The following is a 25,483-nucleotide window of genomic DNA, read 5'->3' as shown; positions in this document are numbered from 1 at the left end:
GTCGACGCACCAGCCCGGCGGGGAACGCGGCTGCTGCGCGGCAGCGGGTCCGTGGCGGTGCGGCCATGGCTTCGGCCACTGTGGAGAGGTTCGTGACCAAGCAGCTGGACCTGCTGGAACTGGAGAGGGACGCGGAGGTGGAGGAGCGCAGGTAGGCGGCGGGCGCGAGGCCGCTGTGGGGAGCCCGCCATGTCACCCGGTCCGCAGGTGCGCGTCTCCTCAGCGTGGGCACCTGCCGGTGGCCGCAGAGTCCCGGCCGCGGGCTCTGGCGGCGGCGCGCAGCTGTCTTCTTCCAGCCTCAGTTTGTGGTCTCCAAACCCCATTCACGCGGCACACCCCAGGGGGGCAGGTGCAGGCTACGGAGCTGTAGGACGGGGTCAGGGCGACGCAGGGCTCAGAAGGCAGGTGGTCAGGTAAGAGAGGGGACCGGCCCCAGAACTCGCCCAGGCGCAGAGTGATACCGCCGGTTACCGGTTCGAGCCCTGCTTCCCCCGTGTTGAAGTCTGAATCTTAGAGCAGCAGGCCGAGGCAAGGACATAAAGCAGGGTTTATTTAAAAAGCACTGGATTCCTAACACAGACTCCTGCCTGGAGGGAGAAGGGGCCATAGCTGTACCCTGGTGTGCCAAGAAGGGAGGCTGCCCTCTTTATCTGTCCCAGGGTCCTTTGTCCTCCTGCTCTCCTCCTCTTCTCTCCTCCTTCCTGCGGGTGTGACGAGGCCTAGGAAGTGCTGGTGGGGTGGCCTAAAGGTAGGGGGAAGGGCAGGGTGGACAGCCCTGGACACAGTAACCCACAGCTTCAGGACTCCCTGTAGGGAGGGGCCCTCTTGGGACAGGTGACCTCAGCAACAGGCAGGGGCAGGGTCTGGATCAGGGTGGAGGAAGGGCTCCCAGGAATTAACATTCCCCCACTCACTCAAATTAGCCTCCTTGATCTGACCAGACTCAGTTTACCTGTCTATACTGCCTGCCTGCCTAATTCCGGCTTCAGGAGCACAGGAGTTTGTTCTAGGACGCAGTCTCACAGTGCACGTGCAATGGCAGCGTGAGTGGGCCTGAGTGGTCATCACGGGCAGGAGGCACCGGGCTCTGCTAAAGGCAGAGGGCAGAGATTCCCAAGCTCCTTCCTGTGGAGAATTTCCTGCATAAGGCCCTTCACAAGTGACCAGGTGATGGGGTCAGGGTGCCACTGTGTCCAGTCTTGGGACACTCCTTTTTTAAAGGGTCTCAAGGGAGGGGTTTTGTGTCACTTGGTGGTCTAGTGTGCTCCATAAGCTCGTGGGTCAGGTTTTTCCCGTTTGAGTTTGATATACCCGTGTATCCAAGTGCTTCCGATTAATTTGACGATTTTATGGGCAGTCATTCTTATTAGCATGATTACTTCGTGCCAGGCAGATGGTGGGTGTTTAGTTGTACAAACAAGGTGTGCACTTAAATTCAAAACAGAGCAGCTCATGGCAAACTACTGCTTTACAAAATGGAGTAGCAGATGTAGGCACAGCCTGAGAGCTGCTGTTCTGTACACCATGGAGTCACTTAGGGCAGGCACAGCCTGAGGACTGCTGTTCTACACACCATGGAGTCACTAGGGCAGGCACAGCCTGAGGACTGCTGTCCTACACACCATGGAGTCACCAGGGCAGGCACAGCCTGAGGACTGCTGTTCTGCACACCATGGAGTCACTAGGGCAGGCGCAGCCTGAGGACTGCTGTCCTACACACCATGGAGTCACCAGGGCAGGCGCAGCCTGAGGACTGCTGTCCTACACACCATGGAGTCACCAGGGCAGGCGCAGCCTGAGGACTGCTGTCCTGCACACCATGGAGTCACTCAGGGCAGGCACAGCCTGAGGACTGCTGTTCTACACACCATGGAGTCACTCAGGGCAGGCACATGTGTGTCCGTCCCTGGCCAACCCCAGGAACCCCTGTCCCCTTCCTGCTCCCCACCAAGCAAAGGAGAAGATGAGGAGGTTAGAGTGTCTGCACAGAAAGCATGACCAGAAACAGCCCTGTGCCCAAGCAGCATGGCCACTGCTGGCTGGAGAGCCCTAGGAGGACATCAGGGGGGCTTCCTGGAGGACGGTGCTGAGCACAGGAGGAGTGAGCGTTGGGTGGTGCCCAGGGAGGTGGCGAAGGAGGTGTGGACAACCTGAGGGTGGCCTTGCTTGGGGATCCCTTTGCCTGAAGCAAGACGAGCAGCACCTGGTGTCAGTCTCCTTAAGACCTCCTGCCAGCCCTACAGAGCTGTGACTCTTGTCCTGTCCAAGGAGGGACAGAGGGGCCATGGAGCTTGCCCAGGGACCCACCCGTCAGACCCGCCCCTTGGCAGGATCTGCTTGAGAGGCCTCTGACCCTGCTGGCTGGGAGCTCAGTGGGATCCCAGCTCCTGCACTATGGTGGGTAGGCTTCGCAGGTGGTCTCTGAGCCTGCTTTACCTCATTGCGAAACAATTCCACAATTCCACCCCACACCTTGTCTGAGAACAAACCCATCCTTTTGCGTCAGGTGCTCAGCATCAGGCACAGAGGCTGCACATGGCCCCGGCTATTCCCGACCATCAGGGAAAGTAGGGAAGGGCCAGGCTCAGGGGGGCCTGCTGAGGGGCTCATCCTGCCACTGTGCACCGAGGATGGCTCTTGGTGAGGGAGGGCAGCTGAGGGGATGGGTCGGTGGGCACTGCGCTGCCCTGGGGCAGCTGGGCAGGCAGAGCCCAGAGATAAGCAGTTAGGAGCCCAGTTTAGTCCAGGTTAGCAGTAGTGGCCCTAGGTGGTGCCAGGGGTGGAGGATGAGAGGCGGTGAGGGCATCAGGGCAGCAGTGGGACCTAGTGTTGATGGGGACCAGGGCGTGGTGGGAGCCAAAGCCCAGAGGTCCTGGCATCAGCTGCCCTGGAGGATGGGGAGGGCCAGTTGGGGCAGGGCAGGCTCAGCTCTCTGAGAGGACGTGCCTGGGCAGACGCTTGTCTTCCTGTCTCTGTCCCCTCTCTCCCGTGGGCGGGGAAGCAGAAGCTGGTGAGGGACAGCCGGAAGCCCTGACCTGGTGTCTTGCAGGTCCTGGCAGGAGAGCATCTCTCTGAAGGAGCTCCAGAGCCGCGGCGTGTGTCTGCGGAAGCTGCAGGTGTCCAGCCAGCGCACGGGGCTGTACGGACGGCTGCTGGTCACCCTGGAGCCCAGGCGGGGTGGCTCTGCCGGGGTGCTTCCCAGCAACAGCTTCACTCCCGGTGTGTACCTTGATGCCGACCAGACGCCGCCCCCAGCCCTTCTTATTTTACCTGGACTCGGGGTCCCGCTCGGTGGCTGAGGCTGGCCTTGAGCTTTGGTCCCCTGCCCCGCTCCTGAGCAGCTGGATTGCAGCGTGCCCACCATGCTCAGCTCCCTTCACGTTGTGACTGTTGTCACACAGGGGCGGCCCAGGAGTCACCGTGACCGTTGTCACACAGGGGCGGCCCAGGAGTCACCCGTGACCATTATCACAGGGGTGTCCTGGAGTCACCCGTGACTCTTGTCACATAGGGGGTGGCTTTGGCCTTGGTCCCCATGGCCGGGTGGGCAGGGTGGGCAGCTGTGGACTCCCAGACCTTCCCCTGCCAGGCAGGCTCTGCGGAGCTCACAGCCTGTCAGGAGGGACAGTCAGTAGTTGCTGCCTGACGCCACCCAGGGAACCCGGAGAGGGGCTGTCACGACGTCCTTTGCACCGTCAGTCTCTGCCTTGTTCTGTGGGGACAGTGCTTTGATTGACTCTTGCCCCAGTGGTTGTTGGAGTCCTGGCTGGATTTGGAGAGAGGAGGCGATGCGGGCACAGCTGGGGGCAGCCCCGGCAGGCTGAGGTCTGGCGCCCTCAGTGCCTGCAGACGCGGCTTTCCCCCTGCGCCCTCAGTGCCTGGCCCAGCTGGCAGCTGTGGGTCTCCGTCCAGGTGCCCAGCCGGGGCCCCGGTGGATCTGTGGACCCATCTGTGGCCAGGGATGTGACAGGGGAGGCAGAGACTCGAGCACAGGGAACAAAGGCAGGAGGAGAAAGTCACAACGGCGTCATATTTGAAATGTCCTGGAATTTATCACACAAAACAGTACCTCGCTTTTTCCAGTTCTGATGCGATGTGGCTTGGGTTTCACAGGTGACATTGTGGGTCTGTATGGTGCTGCCCACGAAGGTGGTCAGCTGGCCTCTGGGATCCTGACCCGTATCACCCAGAAGTCTGTCACGGTGGCCTTTGACGAGTCCCAGGACCTCCAGCTGGACTTGGATCGAGAGAGTTCCTACAGGCTGCTGAAGCTCGCCAATGACGTCACGTACAAGCGGCTGAAGGCGTGAGTGTGTGGGGGCAGGTGGGCTCCCGGGCTGCGGCCCTGGCCCGGGCCCCGTGTGAGACGCTGGCCTGAGCTGCTGGCTTCCCTCGAGCTCTGGTGCTCTCTCCCCCACAGGGCTCTAGTGGCTCTGAAGAAGTTCCACTCGGGGCCGGCGTCCCCGCTCATAGAGCTGATCTTCCACGGATCCGCCCCCAGCCCTGCCGGTGACATAGGTGAGGACTTTTTTTCTTTAATTGTTGCTGAAGCTGTCGAGCAGGGTCTGACCGTGGGCCTGAGTGTGAGGGTGCAGTTAGGCGCACGTCCCGGAAGCCCACGGTCACAGGACTTCACTCAGCACGGCTGCTCGTGCGTCAGCACTGCTGAAGACGGGGGCTTCTGTCGATTGTGAAGCGGTGGCTTTGGTCAGGTCCAATGCCGGGTCACCAGCAGCCCAGGGCCCTCCGCCTGCTTGGCACGTGCTCCTCCGCTGAGCCACGCGCCAGCCCCGTCTGTCATTGTACCCGCTATCAGCTCCATCGTTGAGTAGCTTGGAAACAGGGCTGCCGGGTGCGGTGGCGCATGCTGTGACTCCAGGGGCTCCGGAGGCTCGGGCAGGAGGGTCCCTAGTTCTAGGCCAGCCTGGGCAACTTAGCAAGAGCATCTCGAAATGAAAACCAACGTGGGTGGGTGGTGCAGCCCTGATGTCTCACCCAGCACCACAGCAGAGCAGACTGAGAGCCCGGACCCGGGCTGCCTCAGTCCGCACTCCTCATGGCACGGCTTTATGGATGTTCCTTTTCTCTCCACCTTTTTTGTTTTTTAAATTCTAAAAGCGCTCGTATTTTAATAATACTTTATTTCTGTCAGATATTTTGTGCAGGGCACTGTGGGCTGGAAACTGAACCAGAAATTTGTTTACTATAGGTTTTGTTTTTGTTTTTTTGCAGTACTGTGGATTGAACCCAGAGGCACTTAACCACTGAGCCACATCCCCTGCCCTTTGGAGTTTTTGAGACAGGGTCTCGCTGAGTAGCCTAGGGCCTTGCTAAGTTGCCCAAGCTAGCCTTGAATCTGTGATTCTCCTGCCTTAGCCTCTGGGATTGCAGGCATGGCCACCCTCATGGCTTATTTACTTTGTGTGAGGATTGTGGCATGTCCTGTTGTCCAGGGAAAGGGGATTTGGTGTGGGGTAGTGGACTGTGCAGGAGACTTCAGATTTGGTGGTGGGTTCATTGCCCATGACCCCCCTAGACCATTTCACAAATCATTTTGTTCTCATGAGTGCATCAGTGCCCCTGCCAGCAGGCTCAATGTGCTTGTGTGTCAGTCAGGGGCTTTGCCACAGGCACGGGGCAGTACCGGGCACAGAGCATAAGAAGCTTGTTAGTTTTCCAATCTAGAGTAGAGACACCACTCTGGAATTCGTTAGCATTTCTTTCTTTCTTTTTTTTGTCATTTAACTAAAAGGGGTGAGATGATGGAAATCAGCGTGTCTCCAAAAACCTTTCTTTCTTGCCTGTTATCCCAGACGGTGGGTTGGGGACCTTTTCCATGGGGGCCATGCCTTGCCTCTGCTGTGGCAGCCACCAGCAGCATGTAACTGAATAGCCGTGGCCTGTTCTGGAAGTCCTCCGTAGACAGCCAAGTCCAGCGTGCTACCGGTGTGCGCCCTGTGAGGAGGTTGGCAGGCGGGCGGCAGGGCCGGGCCTGACAGCTGCTGTCCCTGCAGGCCCCCTGGAGCTCTTCAATGCCGCCCTGGACCCCTCCCAGAAGGAAGCCGTCTTGTTTGCGCTGTCCCAGAAAGAGCTCGCCATCATCCACGGACCACCGGGCACTGGGAAAACCACGACCTTGGTTGAGATCATCCTGCAGGCTGTGAAGCAGGGCCTGAAGGTGGGGCACTGTCTGCGGGTCCCCGCCGTGCTCAGTGGGCGCTTGGCGGGGTCCCAGCCACAGTTCTGGTAGGGTTGGTCAGGAACCTCACTGGACCTTTAGGAGCGAGGGTTGGAGCTGGTGTCCTGGCCCTCACCTGTAATCCCAGAGACAGGAGGCTGAGGCAGGAGGATGGCAAGTCCAAGGCCACCGTGGGCAACTTAGTGAGACCCCGTCTCAAAGTAAAGGGGCTGGGGCTGGGGCTCAGCGGTAGAGCACTGGCCTGGCATGCGTGAGGCACTGGGTTTGATCGTCAGCACCACGTAAAATAAATAAATAAACAAAACAAAGATTTTTTAAAAAGGCTGAGGTCCAGTGTAGCTCAGGTAGCGTGACCCTGGGTTCAATCCCCAAGACCACACACACACAGCGGGCTGGCAGGGCCTTTCTGATGTCTGACAGCCCCTCGGGTCAGGGGAGTGCCCAGGAGCCCCTGTGTGGACAGTGTGGCTCAGGCTCCCGGAGCCCTTCCCACTGCAGAAGCCACCGTGGGTGTCCCTGCCCGAGCTCCTTGGCTCCAGCTGTGTTCAGGCCCATACTGGGGTGTGTGGCTGACCAGGCCCTTGACCCTGTGCCTGGTTAGTGGACAGGATGCATGCGCCGTGCATGGATGGCGGGCTGTCCAGGGTGTGCGTCCTCGCTCCCTTGCCTTTGCTGTGGTCCAGAAAGGGTCTTTCGTCTTCACATCCACTGAGTCATCCTGACCCGAGGACACAGGAGGTGTGTTAGACAGCCCCTCCTGGCACGTGGCGGCATGGTCCAGGCAAGAGCTGGCGTGGCAGTGGTCGGCATTGGTAGGTCGGCCTGGGCTGGTGCCGCTTCCAACCCATGGCCTTCTAGGTGTCTTCTACCCTGCTTGCTGGGGACTGTTAGCAGCCCAGGTTGTAGGCAAGGAAACCCAGACAGGGTCACCTGCCGTCACTCCAGTGAGAAGCAAAGCCAGCACTGACTGGCAGAGCTGCTACCTTATGCTGTTTGCCGTGCCGGGGACAGAACCTAGGGCCTTGCACATACAGGGCAAGTGACTCAACCAGCCACATCCCCAGCCCTTTTTAAATTTTGACACAGTCTTGCTCAATTGCTGAGGCTGGCCTCAAAGTTGCAATCCTCTTGCCTCTGCCTCCTGAGTAGCTGGGATCACAGGTGTGCACCACCGTGCCTACCTGAGCTGCTGCTTTTCAGAGCTGCAAGGGTTGTTGCCACTTAGTTAAATCAGTGTCCAAGGTTTCCTACCTGTGGATGGGTGTCTACGTAGCTGTTTAAAAACTGGCAAGAAAAGGTACTTAACAAGTAGCGGCTTTGGTGGCTTATAATTGAGTGTCTTTTTTTGTGCGTGCGACTCTGAGGATTGAATCCAGGGTCATTCTGCCACTGAGCCACATCGGCAGCCCTTTTAATTAATTCTTTATATTGAGATAGGGTCTCACTGAATTGCTGAGGCCGTCCTCAGACATGATCCTGCTGCCTCAGCCTTCGGTGTAGCTGGGGTCGTAAGTGTGCACCACCGCGCCTGGCAGGCTCCTTGTGCTCATCGAGCAGCGAGGCTGGGTGTGCCCTGCACATCCGTGGGCATTGGGGGACGGGTGGGGGCTGTGGGTCTCCCTCTGCTGGCCGCCTTGTGTTCCTGCAGTGGAGTGGAAATTCCAGAAGCAAGAGCACCCTGTGTTGGTCGGATGTAAAAATGACTTGGTGGGATTTGGTGGCTGGTCTTCCAGTGCACACTTGAATCTTTGGGCCTTCTTCTGCAGTTGCAAGTCACGTGACGTTTTGGTGCTTTGAAGACTGACAGGTTTTGGGGGCCTGGGTCCGGGCGGCAGACGTGCTGGGTGCGGTGCAGAGGGCTCCGTCCTCCGTGGCCCAGGGGCTGCAGGTTGGCTGTCGCACGCTCTGCTCCTTCCTCTGTGGCCGAAGCCTTCCTGTCTTGTAGCCCAGACTCAGAAAAGGTCGCCCAGCCCTGATTCCACTGCGTCGCCCAGGTTCTGTGCTGTGCCCCCTCGAACGTCGCGGTGGACAATCTGGTGGAGCGTCTGGCCCACTGGAAGCAGCGGATCCTGCGCCTGGGGCACCCTGCCCGCCTGCTGGAGTCCATTCAGCAGCACTCTCTGGACGCGGTGTTGGCGCGGAGCGACAGCACCCAGATCGTCGCAGACATCAGGAAGGACATCGACCAGATCCTGGTGCGTCCTGGCGTCCCCGTGTGGCTCAGCCTGCAGTCTGTGTTCCTCCTGGTCTCTCGCCTCCATCCGCCGTTGAATCATTAAAAAGTGGGCTGCCCTCTCCCGCCCTCCTGCTCGTCTTTGACAGCGAGCTGCACTTGGCATTTACGGGGTGCCCTGTTCCAGGCTTTGCCGGGGGCAAGGAACCCATCAGGAAGCAGCGTTTCCTAGGTGCCCCCCCCCTCCTGTTGCCTGGCAGCGAGTGTTGGCACCGGCGGGAAGCAGCCGAGGAGAAAGAGGAAAGCAGTGAGCCTCCTGAGTCCTCGTCCACGCCACCTTCTCTGGTGGCCGGTGCCAGGAGCAGGGGGCACCAGGGGTGCAGGTCCCCTTGGGGTGGCAGGGTCCCTGCAGGCCGGCTTCCCAGGCCTCTGCCTTCTGGTCTAGTTTCCGCCCTGGCCGCGTTTGCTGCCCCCAGCAGCCGTCTCCTCAGCACCCTCTGTGCCCAGCAGTGATGGCCACAGGGAGGGGCTGGGAGGCTGTCCGTCCTGCCCCACAGCCCAGGCGAGGCGGCCCTGGTGCAGATGGACAGCTCTGGCTGCTGGTGGACGGAGGCTAGATAAGGTGGTGTGGGACGTGCTTGATGGTTCTCGCTCTGTCTGGTGTGGACGATGTCGTGTCCTTGTACCTGCTGAAGCCAGCGCTTCGGGCCTTGCTGCTTAGTGAATCAGGCGGTGGAGCACCTCCTCCCGCTGTGGATTCCAGATAAGCAGAGCGGCCGAACGTGGGTGTGGTTGGGTGATTATGGGCTGAAACACGTTGATCTTAATCTCTTGAAAAACGTGGGTGATGCTTGAAGCCCTGGCCCCTGCAGGCGGCCGTCCTGTCCCCACCATGTCTCCCCAGGACATGGGTGACCCTCTCCTCCCTGTGCAGTGGAGTGTGAGGCCAAGTGTCGTGGCCCCTCAGAGAGGGCCTCGCCCTTCCCTGCCTGTTGAGGAGCTCGCTGTGCTGGAGCCGGTGGTGACGGCTCTCTGAGCGCAGAGAGTGCGAAGCAGGCAAGGTCATGGCGCTCTTTGCTTCCATTTGCAGGTAAAAAACAGAAAGACCCAGGACAAGAGAGAGAGGGGTGGTTTTTGGAGTGAAATCAAGCTGCTGAGGAAGGAGCTGAAGCAGCGGGAAGAGGCCGCCATGGTGGAGAGCCTCACGCAGGCCAGCGTGGTCCTGGCCACCAACACAGGTGCGGCCCAGCCGGAAACCGGGCGGGCTGGCGGGCGGGGCTAAATGTGCCCACGTGGCGCTGGGTGTGTGGTGCTGAGTGTGCTGATGTGCCCACGTGGCGCTGGGTGTGTGTGCTGAGTGTGCCCGTGTGGCTGAGTGTGTGTGCTGAGTGTGCCTGCATGGCACTAGGTGTGTGGTGCTGAGTGTGCTGATGTGCCCGCGTGGCACTGAGTGTGTGGCACTGAGTATGCTGAGTGTGCCTGTGTGGCGCTGCGTGTGCTGAGTGTGCCCGCGTGGCACTAGGTGTGTGGCGCTGAGTATGCTGATGTGCCCGCGTGGCTGAGTGTGTGTGCTGAGTGTGCCTGCGTGGCACTAGGTGTGTGGCGCTGAGTATGCTGATGTGCCCGCGTGGCACTGAGTGTGTGGCACTGCGTGTGCTGAGTGTGCCCATGTGGCTGAGTGTGTGGCACTGCGTGTGCTGAGTGTGTCCGTGTGGCTGAGTGTGTGGCGCTGTGTGTGCTGAGTGTGCCCATGTGGCATTGCAGCGCCCCGTGCCTGAGGGCTGGTGGCCTCTGGCCCTGGGGCTCTTTGGAGGGTGCGACTTCTCTGTTCCTTGAAGACCCTCTGCAGGACGTGGTGACGGTGACCTGCAGGCCGTGTTTTTCGTGCCCTCGCCCCCGCCCGCTAGCCAGCTCCGGTTCCCCATTTCCCTTTCTGTTCTGTGGGTTGCGCCCCGACCTTCCCTGTTTGTTCCTTTCTGGTGACTTGGGCTCAGTTTGCTCTTCTCCTCGAGCGTCTTAGGGTGGGAGTGGCTCGTTGGTCTGAGGCCTTTCTTCTTTCCTGATGTAAGTGCTTAGCTACCGTCTTCGTGGCTTCCCACAAGTTCTGAGATTCTGTGTTTTCATTTCCATTCCTTTCAAAATGCTGATTTGGTTTTTGATTTCTATTTTTTCCCTCCTGAAATCTTGGTTTCTTTTTTGCCACGTGGTTTTTAAACAGTGGAGGTTCTCAGGTGTCTTTGCAGTCTCTTAGCGCGTGGGGGCCGCTGTGTTCCTGGCTGGCACGCGTTGGGTTTTCTTTTCTGTCCTGTCCGCTCCTTTCTGCCCCCGCGGTGTTCAGGGCACTTGCGTCTGGTACAGGACCTGAAGCCTCTTGTTCTGCTGTCTCTTTTCTATTTGTCCCATTTGGCCCTTAGTCCTTTCCCTCCTCTCTGGTTGCTTTTGAGTCGAGGGGCGGTTCCCAGTCTCTGCTCCTGTCTGGAGGGCGTGCGAGCTGGGGCTCCGTGTTGCCGGGGCTGCGGGCGCAGTGCTGCTCCAACCCCGGGGCTTCCCCCTGTTGCCGCGGAGCTTGAGACCTTTGTGGTGGGGACTGACAGCGCTCCTCCTGGTGCGAGTGCTCTTCCTGTCCTGTTACATGCGTGTCACAAACCTGTGATACTGGGTACTGCTCCAGGGGTGTTTCCTTAAAAGAGATTCAGACAATAAGAACCGTATCTTCTACATTTCTCCACACGGTTACCGCCTGGGGCTCTGCATTCCTCTGGTTTAGACCCAGATTTCTTGTGCTCTCCTTCCCTTTTGTTTCTTAGTAGTGTGTGTCTGCATTCAATGGACTCTGAGGTTTTTTTGGGGGGGGTACTGGGGATTGAACTTGGGGCACTCGACCACTGAGCCACATCCCCAGCCCTATTTTATATTTATTTAGAGACAGGGGCTCACTGAGTTGCTTAGCGCCTTGCCATTGCTGAGGCTGGCTTTGCGCTTGCCATCCTCCTGCCTCAGCCTGCCTCAGCCTCCCACTGTGCTGCGGTGACAGGTGTGGGCCACCGCGCCTGCTACTCTTTGGACTTCGCTGTGTCTGGCAGTACCTTGATCTGGCCTGCTTTTTGAGTGAGATCCTTTGCTAGGTGTGAATTCTAGCTTGACACATTTTCTCCCGGTGTTCTAAAGCTGTGCACCGTCATCCGCATGAGGGATTCTGAAGACAAATCCTGCTTCCTCCTCTTCTTTGCTCCTTTGTACATAATGTCTTTTTTTGTCTACTTTAAAGATTTTTGTCCTTGTCCCTGGATTCAATTGAGGTGATTTTGATGTGCTTCAGTGCATCTTCTTCGTGTACCTGGCCATCTGTCGTCAGTCCCCTTATTCTGGCCCTGTCTCCCGTGTGTTTGGGAGATTCTGGTTTCCTTGCTTGAGACTTCTCTGAAGCTGATTCTTTTTTTTTTTGTATTTTTGTGTTCTTTCTTTTGTGTTTTATTATTCATTCATTTATTTTTTGCTACTGGGGATTGAACCCAGGGCTGCTCTACCACGGAGCCACATCTCAGCCCTTTCAACTTTTTGAGATAAGGTCTCACTAAGCTGCTGAGAACAGCCTTGAATCTGTGATCCTCCTTTCTTGGCCTCCTGGGATTATGGGTGGGTGCCAGGTTCTCATTTTGGGTAGCTTCTTTTGCTATAGGTGTTTTTGATGCTGTTTTAAAGTTGTGGTGAGAACTCCTGTCATGAGCTCTGTCTTCATAGTGCATAATACGGCATGCGTAGCTGTCAGCACAGTGTTCTGCAGGAAGTTTCTAGGGCTCACTTGTTCTGGTGTTGAGGATGGCTGAGGGAGACAGTCTTGGGTCACCCACCTCCTTTGTCCAGGGTCTTGAAGTGTTATTTCGGGTTTTCTTTTTTTGTGTGTGACTGTGTGTGTGTGTGTGTGTGTGTGTGTGTGTGAGAGGGAGAGAGGGAGAGAGAGAGAGGGAGAGAGAGAGAGGGAGAGAGGGAGAGAGCGCGCGCGCCCTTCCTGTTACTCCACCTGGGTCATATGTACGAGCCTTGGTCCTCTGTTGCTCCCTGGAGTAGTTGTGGGACAGTGCCTGGCACCTCATGGTGGTGTGGAGGATGCCGTCAGCCTGCCATTTGGGGGTTCAGGCACGGCTGTGTGTCTGAAATTTATTGTTGCTGAAAACATCACCACAAATGTAGCAACTTAGAGCAGCCCCCAGTGGGCCCCGTGTCCAGGCACAGCTTGGTCAGCCCCACTCAGGGTCTGCAGGCTGCACGCCGTCTGAGGCTTGCCTGGGAAGGTCTGCTTCTGAGCTCAGGTGCTTGTTGGCGGCATTCAGTTCCTTGTGGGCTGTGGAACTGAGTTTCTTGCTGATTGTTGGCTGGACACCGCTCTTAGCTACTTGTCGCATAGGCCTCCTGTTAGGGTTTAGATATGAGGTGACCCCCAGGTCTTCTGTGTTATTGCAAGAATATTTGGGGATGAAATGATCAGCTCATGAGAGCCGTGACTTAATCACCCCATCCTAGTTTGAATGGACTGACCGGCGACCATAGGCAGGTGGGCCAGAGGAGGTGGTCACTGGAGGTGTGCCCAGGAGTTTCCTCTTTCCTGTGGCCCCTTCCCTCGCTCGCCCTCTGCTTCCTGGCCACCACGATGGGGCAGCACTCCACCACCTTGCTCTTCCCCCATGATGTCTGCTCTCCGTGGGCCCAGAGCATTTGAGGTGGCCATTGGACTAACCCCCTGAATCTGTGAGCCAAAATGAACTTTTCCTCCTCTGCGTTGTTTTTGTTGGGCATTTTGGTTACAGTGACGAAAACCTGACTAGTAGACTTCACTACATGGCGCTCCTTCAGAAGAATGTAAGGACACAGTCTCCCAGCAGGAAGGCTCGAATCTTGTCTGGCGTTGAGGACGGGGTAGCTCATCACTGTTGCCGTGTTCTGTTGGCTATCAGCAAGTGCCAGGGCCACTGCACCCAAGGGGAAGGGTCGTGCAAGGTGTGACGGTGGGAACCAGGGTCCTGGGCTGCCTGGGAGTCTCTTGGTCACGTCTGTCAGGTGATGGGCGCTCTGAGGAGCAGAGGCCAGGCTCTCGCAGGCGTCGTGATCATTGCTTGACCCCAGAGGTCTTTTCAGATCAGGTTGCAGGAAAGTAAGTTACCACTTTGACTTATGAAGGTAAGTTCACGCTGACTCACACTCACTCTTACACTGTCTCCGTGGTCGCCCCGTTGGTGCTCTTCTTTACGTGTGTTTGCACTGCTGTCCAGCGTTCTTCATTTCAACTTGACGGACTCTAGTGTTCCTAGCAGGGTGGGCCCGCTAGTCACGGGTCATTTCAGCTCTTCTTTGTTTGGCCATGTCTTATTTTCTCCATCTGTGTCTGGAGGTGGCATGGCTGGTGGACAGGCTCCTTTCCCCACTTGGTCACGTCGCTCGTCCTGCTGCCTCCGAGACCCCGACTGCTGACATTACTGAGGACACCTGTGAGGGACGGGTGCCTCTTTCTTCTTTCGAGAGTCTTGGTCTTTGTTTTTCTGACGGTTTGGTTATGACGTGGACAGTTTGGTCGAGGTGTGGATGTCTTTGAGAGAACTGTATGGAATTTGTGGAGCCCCTTGGACGTGTGGATTCATGTTTTTATCAAATTTTGGAGAATTTTCAGCCATTATTTTTTTCAAATATTTTTTCGGCACCTTTCTCCGGTGCTACGCGTTTGTGGCTGTGCCCGGTGTCCCCACAGATCTCCAGGCTCTGTCACTTGCCTGAGCCCCTTTCTGCTCCTCAGGCTGAGTGGCCTCGCCTCCTGTCCTGCGCGGTCGCTGCTGAGGCCTCGGTGAACTGCGGCGTGCGTGCGCGTTTCAGCCGGCGCGGTCTACTTGGTTCTTCTCTTTTTTAATCATTTTTGTCTCTTCGCTTTTACTCTGTTTAGTAAAATAGAGTCTCATACTTCTTTGTATTTGGTTCCTTTTTTCCTTGAACGTATTTAAAAGAGCTGGTGTTCAGAGTTCTCGTCTAGTAAGACCCCCGCCCCGCCCCCCGGCGTGGCCTCTGGCTGCCTTTCCCCACGTCTGGCCCTCTTCTTGACCCTCTGTCCGGCGCGTTCTTGTTGGAAACAGTGTTGGAGGCACAGGAGTGAGGCAGCTCTGACGTTGGAGTCGGGTGAGTCACTTCTGAACTACCTACAGCCCGCGTTTGTGGTCCTTTGTGGCCACTAAAGTCTCTTCTCAGCTTGGTGGCCAGCTAGTGATCAGAGATTCCTCTGGCCTCCTGGAACAGCCTCCCCGTCTGTGCCGAGGGCTCGTCTCTGACTGAACCAGGCTGGGTGCGGCTCCTAGTCTTCCTTCCTGCTGTGCTGAACCTCAAGGGGAACCCAGGGGCAGAGCCTGGGTCTCCAGGTCATGGCTGGGCATGGGCACAGCACTTTGGCCATTGCAGGCCATTGTTTTCTCCTGCTGGGGTCCCCTGCCTCAGGACATTCACCCACTGTCTGCTCGTGGGATGACACAGCGGGAGAAGCCGTTGGTCTGGGGGGCTGGGTCGGATCAGGGTGTTCTTGGAGTGGGGTCTGCTGGGCAGGCTGGATGGCCAGCCTCTGGGAAGGGGATTTGCAGGAGTGGCTGCCAGGCTGCTGCTTTCAAGGGTCAGGGCGTGGAGAGGGTGGTTAACTGCACAGGGCCACCTTGCTGAGACGTGGCCATTTTCCTTGAATGAACGTTTGCTCCTTGGATTGCAAGAGGATGGGTGGATCTCCAGGGGTCTGGCAGAGCCGGTCCTGACCATTCTCCAGCACTCTTTCTGCAGAGTGGAGTAGAGTTTACAGAGGCCGTGGCTCTGCCGTTTCCACAGACACCTCTGGCTTTACGCTTGCTAGAGGTCAGACAGGCCCTTTCAGGCCTCTCCTGGCTGGGTGGGGGACTGGGATGGGGTCCTGGAGCTGTGTCCATCAAGGTGTCTGGTTTTAGGTGGGCATTAGGCCCAGTGGTCAGCACTTGCCTAGCATGTTTGAGGCCCTGGGTTCCCATCCCCAGCACCAGAGAGAGAGAGAGAGAGAGAGGGAGAGAGAAAGGGAGAGAGAGAAAGGAAGGAGGGAGGGAGGGAAAAAGAAAGAAAGAATGAACGAGTTCTGGTTCCTCTTGGCACTGTGAACTCACAGCCGTGATTTGCACACATCCTTAGTGGTCCAATGGCCAGCGGAGCTCTGTCCTGTGCGGTCGGGTGCCCCGCCCATCTCTGGAAGGTCTGTCCAGGAAGTCTCTTGGTGTTAAGCTCACCCATGTGTCTTTAGCGTGGCGCACTCAGGCTGGGAGGAGCAGGGCCAGCATGGACCACCACCTCCTGCCGGGACTTTCCACACTTGTCACCCTGTTCTGGTAACAGTTGGATGAGGCCTGGGTGTGGCTCGGGGGAGGGGCCTGCTGCCGAGGGGCTGCCGTGGGGCCTCCTGCCCCTGGACCCTTCACATCGTGCTGCTCCTGGTCCCTGGAAGGAGCAGCTGTGCAGTGGCCTCGTGTTGAGGCGCCGGGGAGGTTTCTTCCTGGAGGAGTCGCCGTCACGAGTCCTCTGTGTGGCCAAAGAAAAAGGCCTCCTGTAGACACTGCAGCCAGGGCCTGCGGAGACGGGGGCATTCTGTGGCTTGAGACGGTCCAGGGCGGGTAGTGTCAGCGACTGGAGGCTGGAATGGCTGTGCTCAGAGCTCACACTTGGTGCTGTATCAGTACCAGGTGGCTGGGACCGGGATCCCGAGTCCCCCCGCTGGTGTTCCCGGGGCCAGCCTGCTGCACACAGTGCTGTGCAAGGCTGGCCGGTGAGGTGCTGCTGGGCATCTGTTGCGGCTGTGGCTGGATCAGATCAGCCGCCACCACACCCTGTAGACCAGAGGTCTCTGTCCCAACCAGGAGCTTCTGCCGACGGCCCCCTGAAGCTGCTGCCCGAGAGCCACTTTGACGTGGTGGTCATTGACGAGTGTGCCCAGGCCCTCGAGGCCAGCTGCTGGATCCCCCTGCTGAAGGCTAGAAAGTGCATCCTGGCCGGAGATCACAAGCAGCTGCCGCCCACTATAGTCTCTCACAAGTAAGGCCGCTCCCCGGGGCCCCTTCCAGGTCCAGTAGGACATCTCTGCAGGGTCACACCTCCTCTCCCCGCGTCCCGTGCTATGCCTTCGCTGGCTTCTACAGCTGACCCGCTGGACTGTGCTCCTTGGCAGGGACAGGGTGCCCCAGCCTGATGGCCTCAGCATGGTGCTCAGGGCCTGTATGTCCCTGGTGCTCACCGAGTGTGGCCTGGTGGGGTAGCAGGCCACTTGGTAGGTGCCCTGGACAGAGAACGCAGAGGCCCTGGGGACCCTGCCTCTCCCTGTGGAGGGGTGCAGGTGCCGGGACCCCACACAGGCCCTGCTGGTGGAGGAGGTGCCGTCTGTCCACCCTCCTCGTCCCCTCCTCACCCTGGCCTCCGTGGGCCTCCCTGCCCACACCTCCTAGACTACGGTCCCCAGGGTGTTGGGCAGCCCCAACCGCAGCTGCCCATCAGAATGCTGCACGGGGCCTCCGCGGCTCGCTGGGTCTCCCTAGAGTCGGCCGTGCAGGCGGCCCTCAGTGGCCGGCTCCAGGAGGCAGGCCACGTCCAGCGAGGCTGCCCAGGAGCGAGTCCTCCAGAGGGTCCAGGTCCCCCATCTGCAGCTGCTGTGGGCTGCTGTCTGGACCTGGTGCTTCTCTGGTGCAGTCACGACCAGCCTGGAGCTGGAGGCCAGACGCTGTGCAAGGAGGGGTCGCACCTCTGGGGCCTGCTGACGGGCTGGACCTCCGGCCAGGAGCCTCAGAGAAACGGGGACTGATGTCGTCCCCTCCAGGCGCGTCACGGTGGGATGGGGGCGCAGGGGAATGCGGAAGTGGGAGTCGGTGAAGCTGGGCGGGGAGGCTCAGTGTTCTGCAGGGGTCTCCAGGTGTCCTGAGAGGGGCTCTGTCCTCCAGGGAGCCTTCAGATGGACAGGCTGGAACTGCCTCCGTGGGAGTGGGTCCCTGTGTGTCCACAGAGAGAAAAGGAGACCTGGGGGGCTCTGGTGGGGCCCTGTGGCGTTTGCAGGGCCAGAGTTCACCTAGGCTCACTTTCTGGTGACAGTCCCTTGGGGAGCAGTGGTTAAGGACGAGAGGCCCTCTGCATTCCCAAAGGGCGGCTCTCAAGTCACCCCCAGGGACTGGGCACTTGCCCAGTGGTTCTGCCAGTCGACGTGGGGACAGATTCTGTGCCAGGGGGCCAGAGGATAGGCTCGGAGCCGGGTGGCCAGGTGGGTTCTGGCTCTCGGCCAGCTGGCTGGGCAGCTCGGGCTTGGCTTCTCCGGTCGCCCTCTCCTTTGTGTGATGTGGGGATCGGAAGGTCCAGGGAGGTTGAGGGGTTGGCTCACAGGCGGTGCCCTGTGGGGTCGGCTGCTGGCGCACCTAGACGTTGGGGCGCGTCTGCACTGGTTTCCTGTTGTTGCTGTGACAGCTGGGCACACCTTGGTGGTGACTGCTGGCCTGGGTTTGTGGTCTCCCATTCTGGAGGTCCAGTGTCCCCAGGTAGCCTCCCTGGCTCACAGTGGAGGTGTGGCAGGGCTGTCTCCTCTGAGGGCCGCAGTGTGGCCCCCGGTCTTCAGTGTGGCATCTTCTGGCCCCTGTCACATGGCACCTGTGTCTCTGGCCCTCCTGCTCTCTGCAGCCTGGCCCTGTGGTTCTTGCCCGGTGACCCAGGGCCCTTCCGTGTCCACAGAGCTCCTCGGGTCCTGTGAGGGGCGTGTTCTGGGACATCCTGGGGTCTGACTGCCTACCCCCAGGTCCCCCTGGGTGGGAGCCACAGGCTGATGGGTGGCTCACGTGGCTTCCCGGTGGCTTGGGCCCTGCTTCCCTCCTCCCCTCCTGCAGGGCCGCACAGGCTGGGCTGTCCCGCAGCCTGATGGAGCGCCTGGCCGAGGAGCAGGGGGTGAGCGCGGTGCGGATGCTGACCGTGCAGTACCGCATGCACCAGGCCATCATGCGCTGGGCCTCCGAGGTCATGTATGGCGGGCAGCTCGACGCCCACCCCTCCGTGGCCGGCCACCTCCTGAGGTGAGTGTCCCCCTCAAGCACCCCCACTGGAACGTGTCCTGGGGATTGCAGCTCAGGTCAGCCGGGGGCTGATTTCCTAGGAGGGACTGTGCCCTGCCCAGGAGCTGGACCGCGTCTGCCCAGCCTCATGCTCTTGGCGCCCAGCACAGGCTCCAGGGGTCAGCCCCTGTGTTTCCCGGTGGGAAGGGCCAGTGCTGTGGTGTGGGAGTCCAGCACAGCTCTCGTCCCCCGCGTGCCAGGGACCTCCCAGGCGTGGCGGCCACGGAGGAGACGGGCATCCCGCTGTTGCTTGTGGACACTGCCGGCTGTGGGCTGCTGGAGCTAGAGGACCATGACGAGCAGTCGAGGGGGAACCCAGGTGAGCGTGCTGGCTGGGCCAGCTGGTCACTCAGATGGCCTATGCCTGGAGGTGCTGATGGGCGACAGCAGGCTCCCGTGGGCTGCAGGGGTTTGGAGTGGTCATCCGGGGGGCAGCGTGGTTGCTCTTCCCAAGGGCAGGCGGATGGCTCCTCGTCCATGGGCGGCTCGTCTTCCCGTCTCGCCCTGAAGGTGAGTCTCAGGCAGCCCTTGCTCCTCGAGGTGCTGATGGGCTGCCGTCACCGTGGCGTGAAGGGCGGGTTAGCCGGAGTCCTGCACTCCAGTTGCCAGGCCTGGAGGGCCCCCAGGATGTGCCCGGTGGACAGCTGGCAGGGGAGTGCGTCACGCAGGCCCGGTGCCCAGGCTCGTCCCCCCTCTGTGAGCCGCTCTCCTCCCTCCAGGTGAAGTCCGCCTCGTCACCCTCCACGTGCAGGCTCTGGTGGATGCTGGCGTCCAGGCAGGGGACATTGCTGTCATCACGCCTTACAACCTCCAGGTGTGAGGGCCCTGCTCTTCCTCTGTCCCTAGGGACTCAGCCAACTCACAGGCCCAAAGGGAAGGGTGACGTAGTGGCCTGTGAGTTGGCTAGTCCTGGCCTCACATGACTAGAGGCCAGGCAGAGGACTTCAGCAAGAGCTACCTGTGTCACCTCACTCTGCCCTCCCCGCGTGTCACTCCTCCTGAGTCCCCAGAGTGGGTCTGGCTCTCAGGTGGCCTCCAGGTGGCCAGCAGCCTCCGCGGATGCTGCCTTCCACAGTGGCCCTGGCTGGACAGCTGTCCCTCTGCCACTTCTCCAGCCGCAGCCGAGTCTCTGGCCAGGTTGTGCCCGCCCTGTAGAAGCTGCCGGCCATGTGGGGCAGTGCCACCTTCCCCCTCACAGTGTCCACACCGCTGAGGCTGGTGGCTGTTATGAGCCAGGAAAAATGACAGCATCCAGTGGGCAGATGGCTCCCGTCTATTCACGCCATGCCCGGGCAGGGGAGGCGGGCACCTCCTCCTGGGCTTCTGCGGGGCTCCCTGGGGGGGCAGTTCTGCAGCAGGAGCCCTGGCTGAGCGGGGGCTTGGGGTGCTGAGGCCGCGGCCTGCTTGGTTGCAGGTGGACCTGCTCAGGCAGAGCCTGGCGCAAAGGCACCCGGAGCTGGAGATCAGGTCTGTGGATGGCTTCCAGGGCCGCGAGAAGGAGGCGGTGGTCCTGTCCCTCGTCAGGTCCAATAGGAAAGGTGCGAGGCCTCGCCAGAGTCCTGTGGGGACAGTGCAGAAGTGAGTCAGGTCCCAGGGTGTGGCCGGCAGCCCCTGCCTTCAGGAAGCTCAGGAGGACCAAACCACCAGCGAGGAAGGGGCCGGAGGCCTGGGCAGGGGACTTCTGAGCGGACCTCTCCACAAAGAGCCCTGTCAGTCTGGAGAATGGGGCATGTGTCACAGGCAGAGGGAGCCCAGCGTGGGGTCAGGGAGCCGGTAGAGGGTAGGTGGCTGGGCTGGCGGTCACAGTGGCCTGCTAGTCACCGCCTCAAGGCAGGTTTCTGTGGCTGGGTTTGTTGGTGGCGGCGCAGTGTTGGCCAGTGGCTGGGTGAAGCGTCCTCACCAGAGGGGTGGGAGCAGATATGGAGGTGGCCTGGGGACGCGGTGGCTGGCTAGGCCTGGAGGAGGGGTGCCTGTGGGGGAGCGTGGCCAGTGAGCAGTGTGGCCGTCCCCAGCCCAGCTGAGGGCAGGCGAAGGGCGGGGTGCCCGTGGCACTGCCACTGGACCGCGGGAGCGGCCTTCCCTCCTCCCTCAGAGCTGGCCCTTTGCAGGTGAAGTGGGCTTCCTGGCCGAGGACCGGCGGATCAACGTGGCCGTCACCCGCGCTCGGCGCCACGTGGCTGTGGTCTGCGATTCCCGGACCGTCCACAACCACGCCTTTCTGAAGACCTTGGTGGACTATTTCACAGAGCACGGGGAGGTGCGCACGGCCTTCGAGTACCTCGACGACATCGTCCCCGAAAACTATTCCCACGAGGCTTCCCAGAGCCACAGCCAGGCTGCGAAGCCCCGGGGCCCCGCCTCAGCCAGGCCACCTGGACGCCCACCGGGTGGGCAGCAGGAGGGAGGCCCACAAGCTGCCAGCCGCCGGAGGCGGGGCCCGAAGCCTGGGGGCCCTGAAGCCTGTCCCCAGCCCCACCTCAACGGTGAGGGCCTGGGGGCAGCAGGAGGCGCAGGGGGCACGGAGCGCTTCCGGGCCACGATCATGGAGTTCCTGGGCAGCGAGGAGACGCAGCTGGAGTTTCCCACCTCCCTGAGTTCTCACGACCGGCTGCGCGTCCACCAGATAGCCGAGGAGCTTGGGCTGCGGCACGAGAGCTCCGGGGAGGGCAGGGCGCGGCGAGTCACCCTGCGCAAGGCGGGGGCTGGCCGCAGAGCCCCCCAGCCCGCCTCCCAGCCAGAGCCGCCCCCCGGGCAGCCGCACAGCCAGGTTCAGCCGGATCTGAAGGCGCTGTCCCTGGAGAGTCCCCCCCGGGAGAAGAGTGGCCACGAGCAGCCAGCCATGAAGGGGCCGCCAGCCATGAAGGGGCCGCCAGCCGGGAGGGGGCCGCCAGCTGTGGGCGTGGGGCTGCCGAAGGCTCCAGACAAGAGGAAGAAGAAGGGTGAGTGGTGTCTGTGGGGTGCAGCAGCCACGTCCCCACTCACCCCAACCCCCTGGGGGAGTTAGGGCTCTGGGCAGTTCTGCACCTGCGTGATGCGTCTCCAGGTGATGCGTCTCCAGCCGGGTCTGGCTCCCCTGGGGCAGTGACTGTCACAGGCACCTTCTTGTCCCCAGCCTCGGCAGTGCCCAGTAGAGGGCGCCCCTGGGTTCACTGTGTACCCCAGCAGGGGCTGCCACGCTGCGGGGGCGGGGGGGGGGAGGGGCGGGGGGGGGGAGGGGCGGGGGGGCGGGGGGGCCAGGCCCACCCACAGCACACACCTGGTGGACAGTGCGCGGCCCGCTGAAGCCCCAGGATGGCGCTCTGTCCGTCCTGCACTGCCCCCGCTTCCACTGGGTGACCGGCCCTGAGGTGGTCAGGCGTGCCTGGCTCAGCCTGGGTTTTGTGGGCACCTCGGGCCGCGTGTTACAGCCACATCCCTGTCAGCAGGGTGGTGACAGGTCTTCTCGCTGGCGGTCCTTCTGTTCCCAGGAGCAAGGCCGCACGTGCTCAGCGTATGGGTGTGGAGCGGCCTCCTGGGGCCGGAGCCAGAGACCGTGGCATGTCCAGCTCGTCTGGACCTGGCTTTGTGCTCCTGCCCCACAGGCGCGACCTTCCCGCAAGGGCAGGCACTAGGCCCTGGGGCAGCATGGGCAGCTGCCTGCTGGGGGAGCCCCTGTGCCCACCCACACTTCAACGGCCCGCTTTCCAGGACACTGGCCGCTCTCCCTCGGCAGCGTGTCTTCAGCCCCCGCTTTGCCAGACGCAGAGGCGGCCGGAGCCAGGCCGGGGCCACCCCCGTGACAGAGGTGGCACTGGCCATCTGCACAGGCTGTGCCCTTGGCTTTGGGTGGCTCCGTGGTCCCTCAGGCTGTCCTCTGTGACCCACTGTTCCCTGCCATGTCACCCCCACTGGGGCCTGAATGGGCTCCCCCAACCCTGCCCGTCCTGGTCTCCCAAGGACACCTGTGCCGCGGGACGTTGCAGGGAGGGGGAGCCTGAGGTCAGCGGGGCTCCCCAGGCCTCTCCAGGCCAAGTCGCTTCTGCTCCTTGGGACTGGCTAAGGTCAGCGCTGTCCCTCCCCTGATTGGGTGGCCACTGGTCCATGTGGGAGCACAGCAGGGCGAACCTTGATGCAGCGCTTTCTCGGGGAGGTGGGCAAGGAGGGGGCCATGCACAGGCAGCACCTGGGGGTGTGGACAGCTGCCAGGGACCAGCCACTGGCGAGTGAGGCTCTAGCTGAGGTCACGGTCTCCTGTGCTGCCCACCTCTGAAGCTGACCATCCTGACCCTGGGAGCCTGGTCACCGCAGGGCACCCACCTGCCAGTAGGGAACGATGTGGGGCACAGGGCAGGGAGGCCAGGCCCGCCTGGTTGCCCAGAGCCTGCGGGGCCAGCACTCAGTGTCCCCGAGGGTGGAGGTGTGTCAGGCACACGCGTGTTTTTCGGGGCTGTGCCCACGTGTAACTTGGCGTCTCTTTCTACTCGTGAACATCTTCCTTAACCTCAGAGTGTTTCTTCCTGTTAGAGCGTCGAGGGTCTCGTGGTCTTGCCCCCTGTGCCCCTGTGTGGTCACCCCGCTGCCCCTGGAGTTGGCCTGCATGCTGGCCCGGGCTGCACTACCTGGGGCAGGGTCTTCTGGTGAGGCCCTTTGAGGACTCCATCTGCGCTGGCCGCCACTCCCAGCCCTGCTGTGGGTGTTCAGCAGGAGGAGGGCTCAGGCCACTGGTCAGCGAGGAGCGAGGGCCAGTGGAGTCGCGGGGCCCGTGGCCTGGACCCAGCGGGTTCTGCTGAGCACAGTCGGCGCCGTGCCAAACCTGGAGGCAGGAGCCCGTGCTCAGGATGGGATGGGCGCGGCCACTCTGCCGGGGTGCCCAGCAGGCTGTTCTGCCTGTCTTTCCCACTTGCCTCAGTGACCCCTCTGTCCCCAGGACGTGCGGCCCCAGCGGCTCCTGCCGAGGAGGACTTTGACACCCTGCTGTCGGCTGCCATGAAGGCCGATAGCACCTGTGCCTTCGCCAAGTGCTCGGCCAGCGTCGTGACCCTCGGCCAGCTCTGCCAGCTTTGTGGCCACCGCTACTGCCTCAGCCACCACCTGCCCGAGGTCTGTGGCCCTCTTGTGGGGGGCAGCTCTGGGGACCCACCCAGTGGAAACGCCTGCTCCCCCAGCCCCCGCTGTCCTGGGGGTGCATTCTTTAAAACAGTCAGACCTGGACTCAGACTCATGTGGACACCTGGGCCAGGTCAGAGGCCGTCCTGCTGAGTCATGGCCATGCTGGTGGGGACTTGGTTCCTCCATGGGACAGTCTGCTTCAGAGGAGGGGGACATGGGATGTGTGGTGGGGCCCGCGGTGGCCCTGGTGACTTGCATTTGTTCCTTGAGCACGACTGGGTGAGGAAGCCCCGCCGGGTGTGGGGGCCGAGGGCAGCAGGCCAGGTGCTGGGCCTGGTGCTGGCTTGGGAACGAGAACAGCACAGGGGTCGGTGCCAGTGCCCAGCACTCTAGGAGCCATGGAGGCAGTGGGCGGCCCCCACCAGTCGGGGTGCCGGGGTGGGCTGAGGCTGGGTGGAGGTGGGAGGTAGAGGCCAGGCCGGCCTGGAGAAGTTGGGCAGCAAGACTGCGGCCTGGAAGTGGCCGTGGGGACCCTGTGGTCAAGCAGCGGTGCCATTTGCTGTCCACACACTTTGACGGGCCTGCTGCCAGCCCCAGGTGGCTTGTAGCCTCCAGGGTGAAGGCCGGACCTGCCGGGAGGAGGGAACCTGTCCAGGGCCTCACATGGGGCTCCCAGGGTCCCTGAGCCCTTGGGCAGCAGGCTGCAGGCTCCTGTCCCACCCTGACTTTCGTGTCCCTCTCAGGTTCACGGCTGTGGCGAGAAGGCTCGTGCCCACGCGCGGCAGAGAATCAGCCGCGAAGGCGTCCTCTATGCAGGCAGCGGGACCAAGGACAGGTCCCTGGATCCAGCCAAGAGGGCCCAGCTGCAGAGCAAGCTGGACAGGAGGCTGGGCGAGCTCAGCCGCCAGAGGACGAGCCGGAGGAAGGAGAGGGGCACGTGACCGCCGCCTGCCCCGGGGAGAGCCTGCGCGGGCCACGCGGCGTCCCCAGGCGGGCTGTGACCTGGGGCAGGGCTGGGACAGCAGCGTGTCCCTGATGAGAGGCTTGGACCTCGAGCTGCCAGCTGCAGAGCTGGGGAGCTGCTGAGGAGGGTCCTGTCAGCCGCTGGCCCGGGCCCTCCTCCTGGCTCTGTTCCCTTGGGCCTGCAGCGACCCCCGTCCCTCGGGCCCCCGTCTGTCAGGAAGGCTCCTGGCCTGCTCCTGCCCTTCCTCTCGCTGGGCTTGGGGACTGGGTGAGATGGCTGCTCCCGGGTGACCGTCCCGGAGGAGCGTCCCAGACCACCTGCGTGGCCGACGCCCGCTCCAGACCCGCTCTGAGCACACTCGGCTGTTCTCTGCCACGTCGTCCTCTGTCTGCCAGATCTCACTGATGTCATTAAGACCCCGGGGTTTGTTTCTGAGGCGTTAAGTTATTTAAAGATGAAATAAAACCGTGTGCACCGGCCCGGCATGCCCGCTCTGTCGGAGAGGAGCCTCTTCTCTTTCTGGCTCCCATGTCCCTGTCCTGGGGTGGGAGGAGCCAGCCGCACCTCAGGCGGGGGGCTGCAGCGGGGCGGGGTGTGCAGCCCGCAGGTCAGGGCGCCCCTGCTTGACTGGAGAGTTGAGCTTTGTCAAGCTGCTGCCTCCCCCCTCTGCCTCGGGCCCACCCTTCCTCAGGACCTCAGGAGGCCTCCGAGGGCCTGCAGGGGGCTGCTGTGCTGTCCCCAGGGCCCTCCCGCCAGGCCCCTGGCTGCAGCCACTCTGCTTCTGCCAGTGCAGGCCGCCCTCTCCATCCTGCCCCTCCCAGTGTCCCAGCCTGGCCTCCCCCCGGGCCGGACGCTGTCCTGGCTTGCTCCCAGAGTAGCCCTGGGACTGAGTGGCCTGGGCATGGAGTTGCCCCACTGGGGAGTGAGCCCGGTGCTCTGCCACT

At 61.4% G+C, this 25,483-nt stretch overlaps 1 protein-coding gene across 1 annotated transcript; it reads left to right on the top strand.

Annotated features, from left to right (window-relative positions):
* Positions 1-24: 24 nt before the first annotated feature.
* On the top strand, positions 25-25,040 carry Ighmbp2 (immunoglobulin mu DNA binding protein 2). The gene is made up of 15 exons (XM_027944156.2): positions 25-151; positions 3,050-3,219; positions 4,114-4,306; positions 4,421-4,518; positions 6,015-6,178; positions 8,194-8,394; positions 9,463-9,610; positions 16,268-16,442; positions 18,266-18,448; positions 18,688-18,806; positions 19,207-19,301; positions 19,902-20,025; positions 20,596-21,426; positions 23,394-23,566; positions 24,319-25,040. The coding sequence occupies exons 1-15, from the start codon at positions 66-68 to the stop codon at positions 24,514-24,516; spliced, it is 2,958 nt and encodes a 985-aa protein (XP_027799957.2). The 5' UTR covers positions 25-65; the 3' UTR covers positions 24,517-25,040.
* Positions 25,041-25,483: the final 443 nt, after the last annotated feature.

Source organism: Marmota flaviventris, chromosome 9 (assembly GCF_047511675.1).
Source record: "Marmota flaviventris isolate mMarFla1 chromosome 9, mMarFla1.hap1, whole genome shotgun sequence".
NCBI classification, from domain to species: domain Eukaryota; kingdom Metazoa; phylum Chordata; class Mammalia; order Rodentia; family Sciuridae; genus Marmota; species Marmota flaviventris.
The sequence above is the reverse complement of the archived record's forward strand: the minus strand, read 5'-3'. Positions and strand labels throughout refer to the sequence as shown.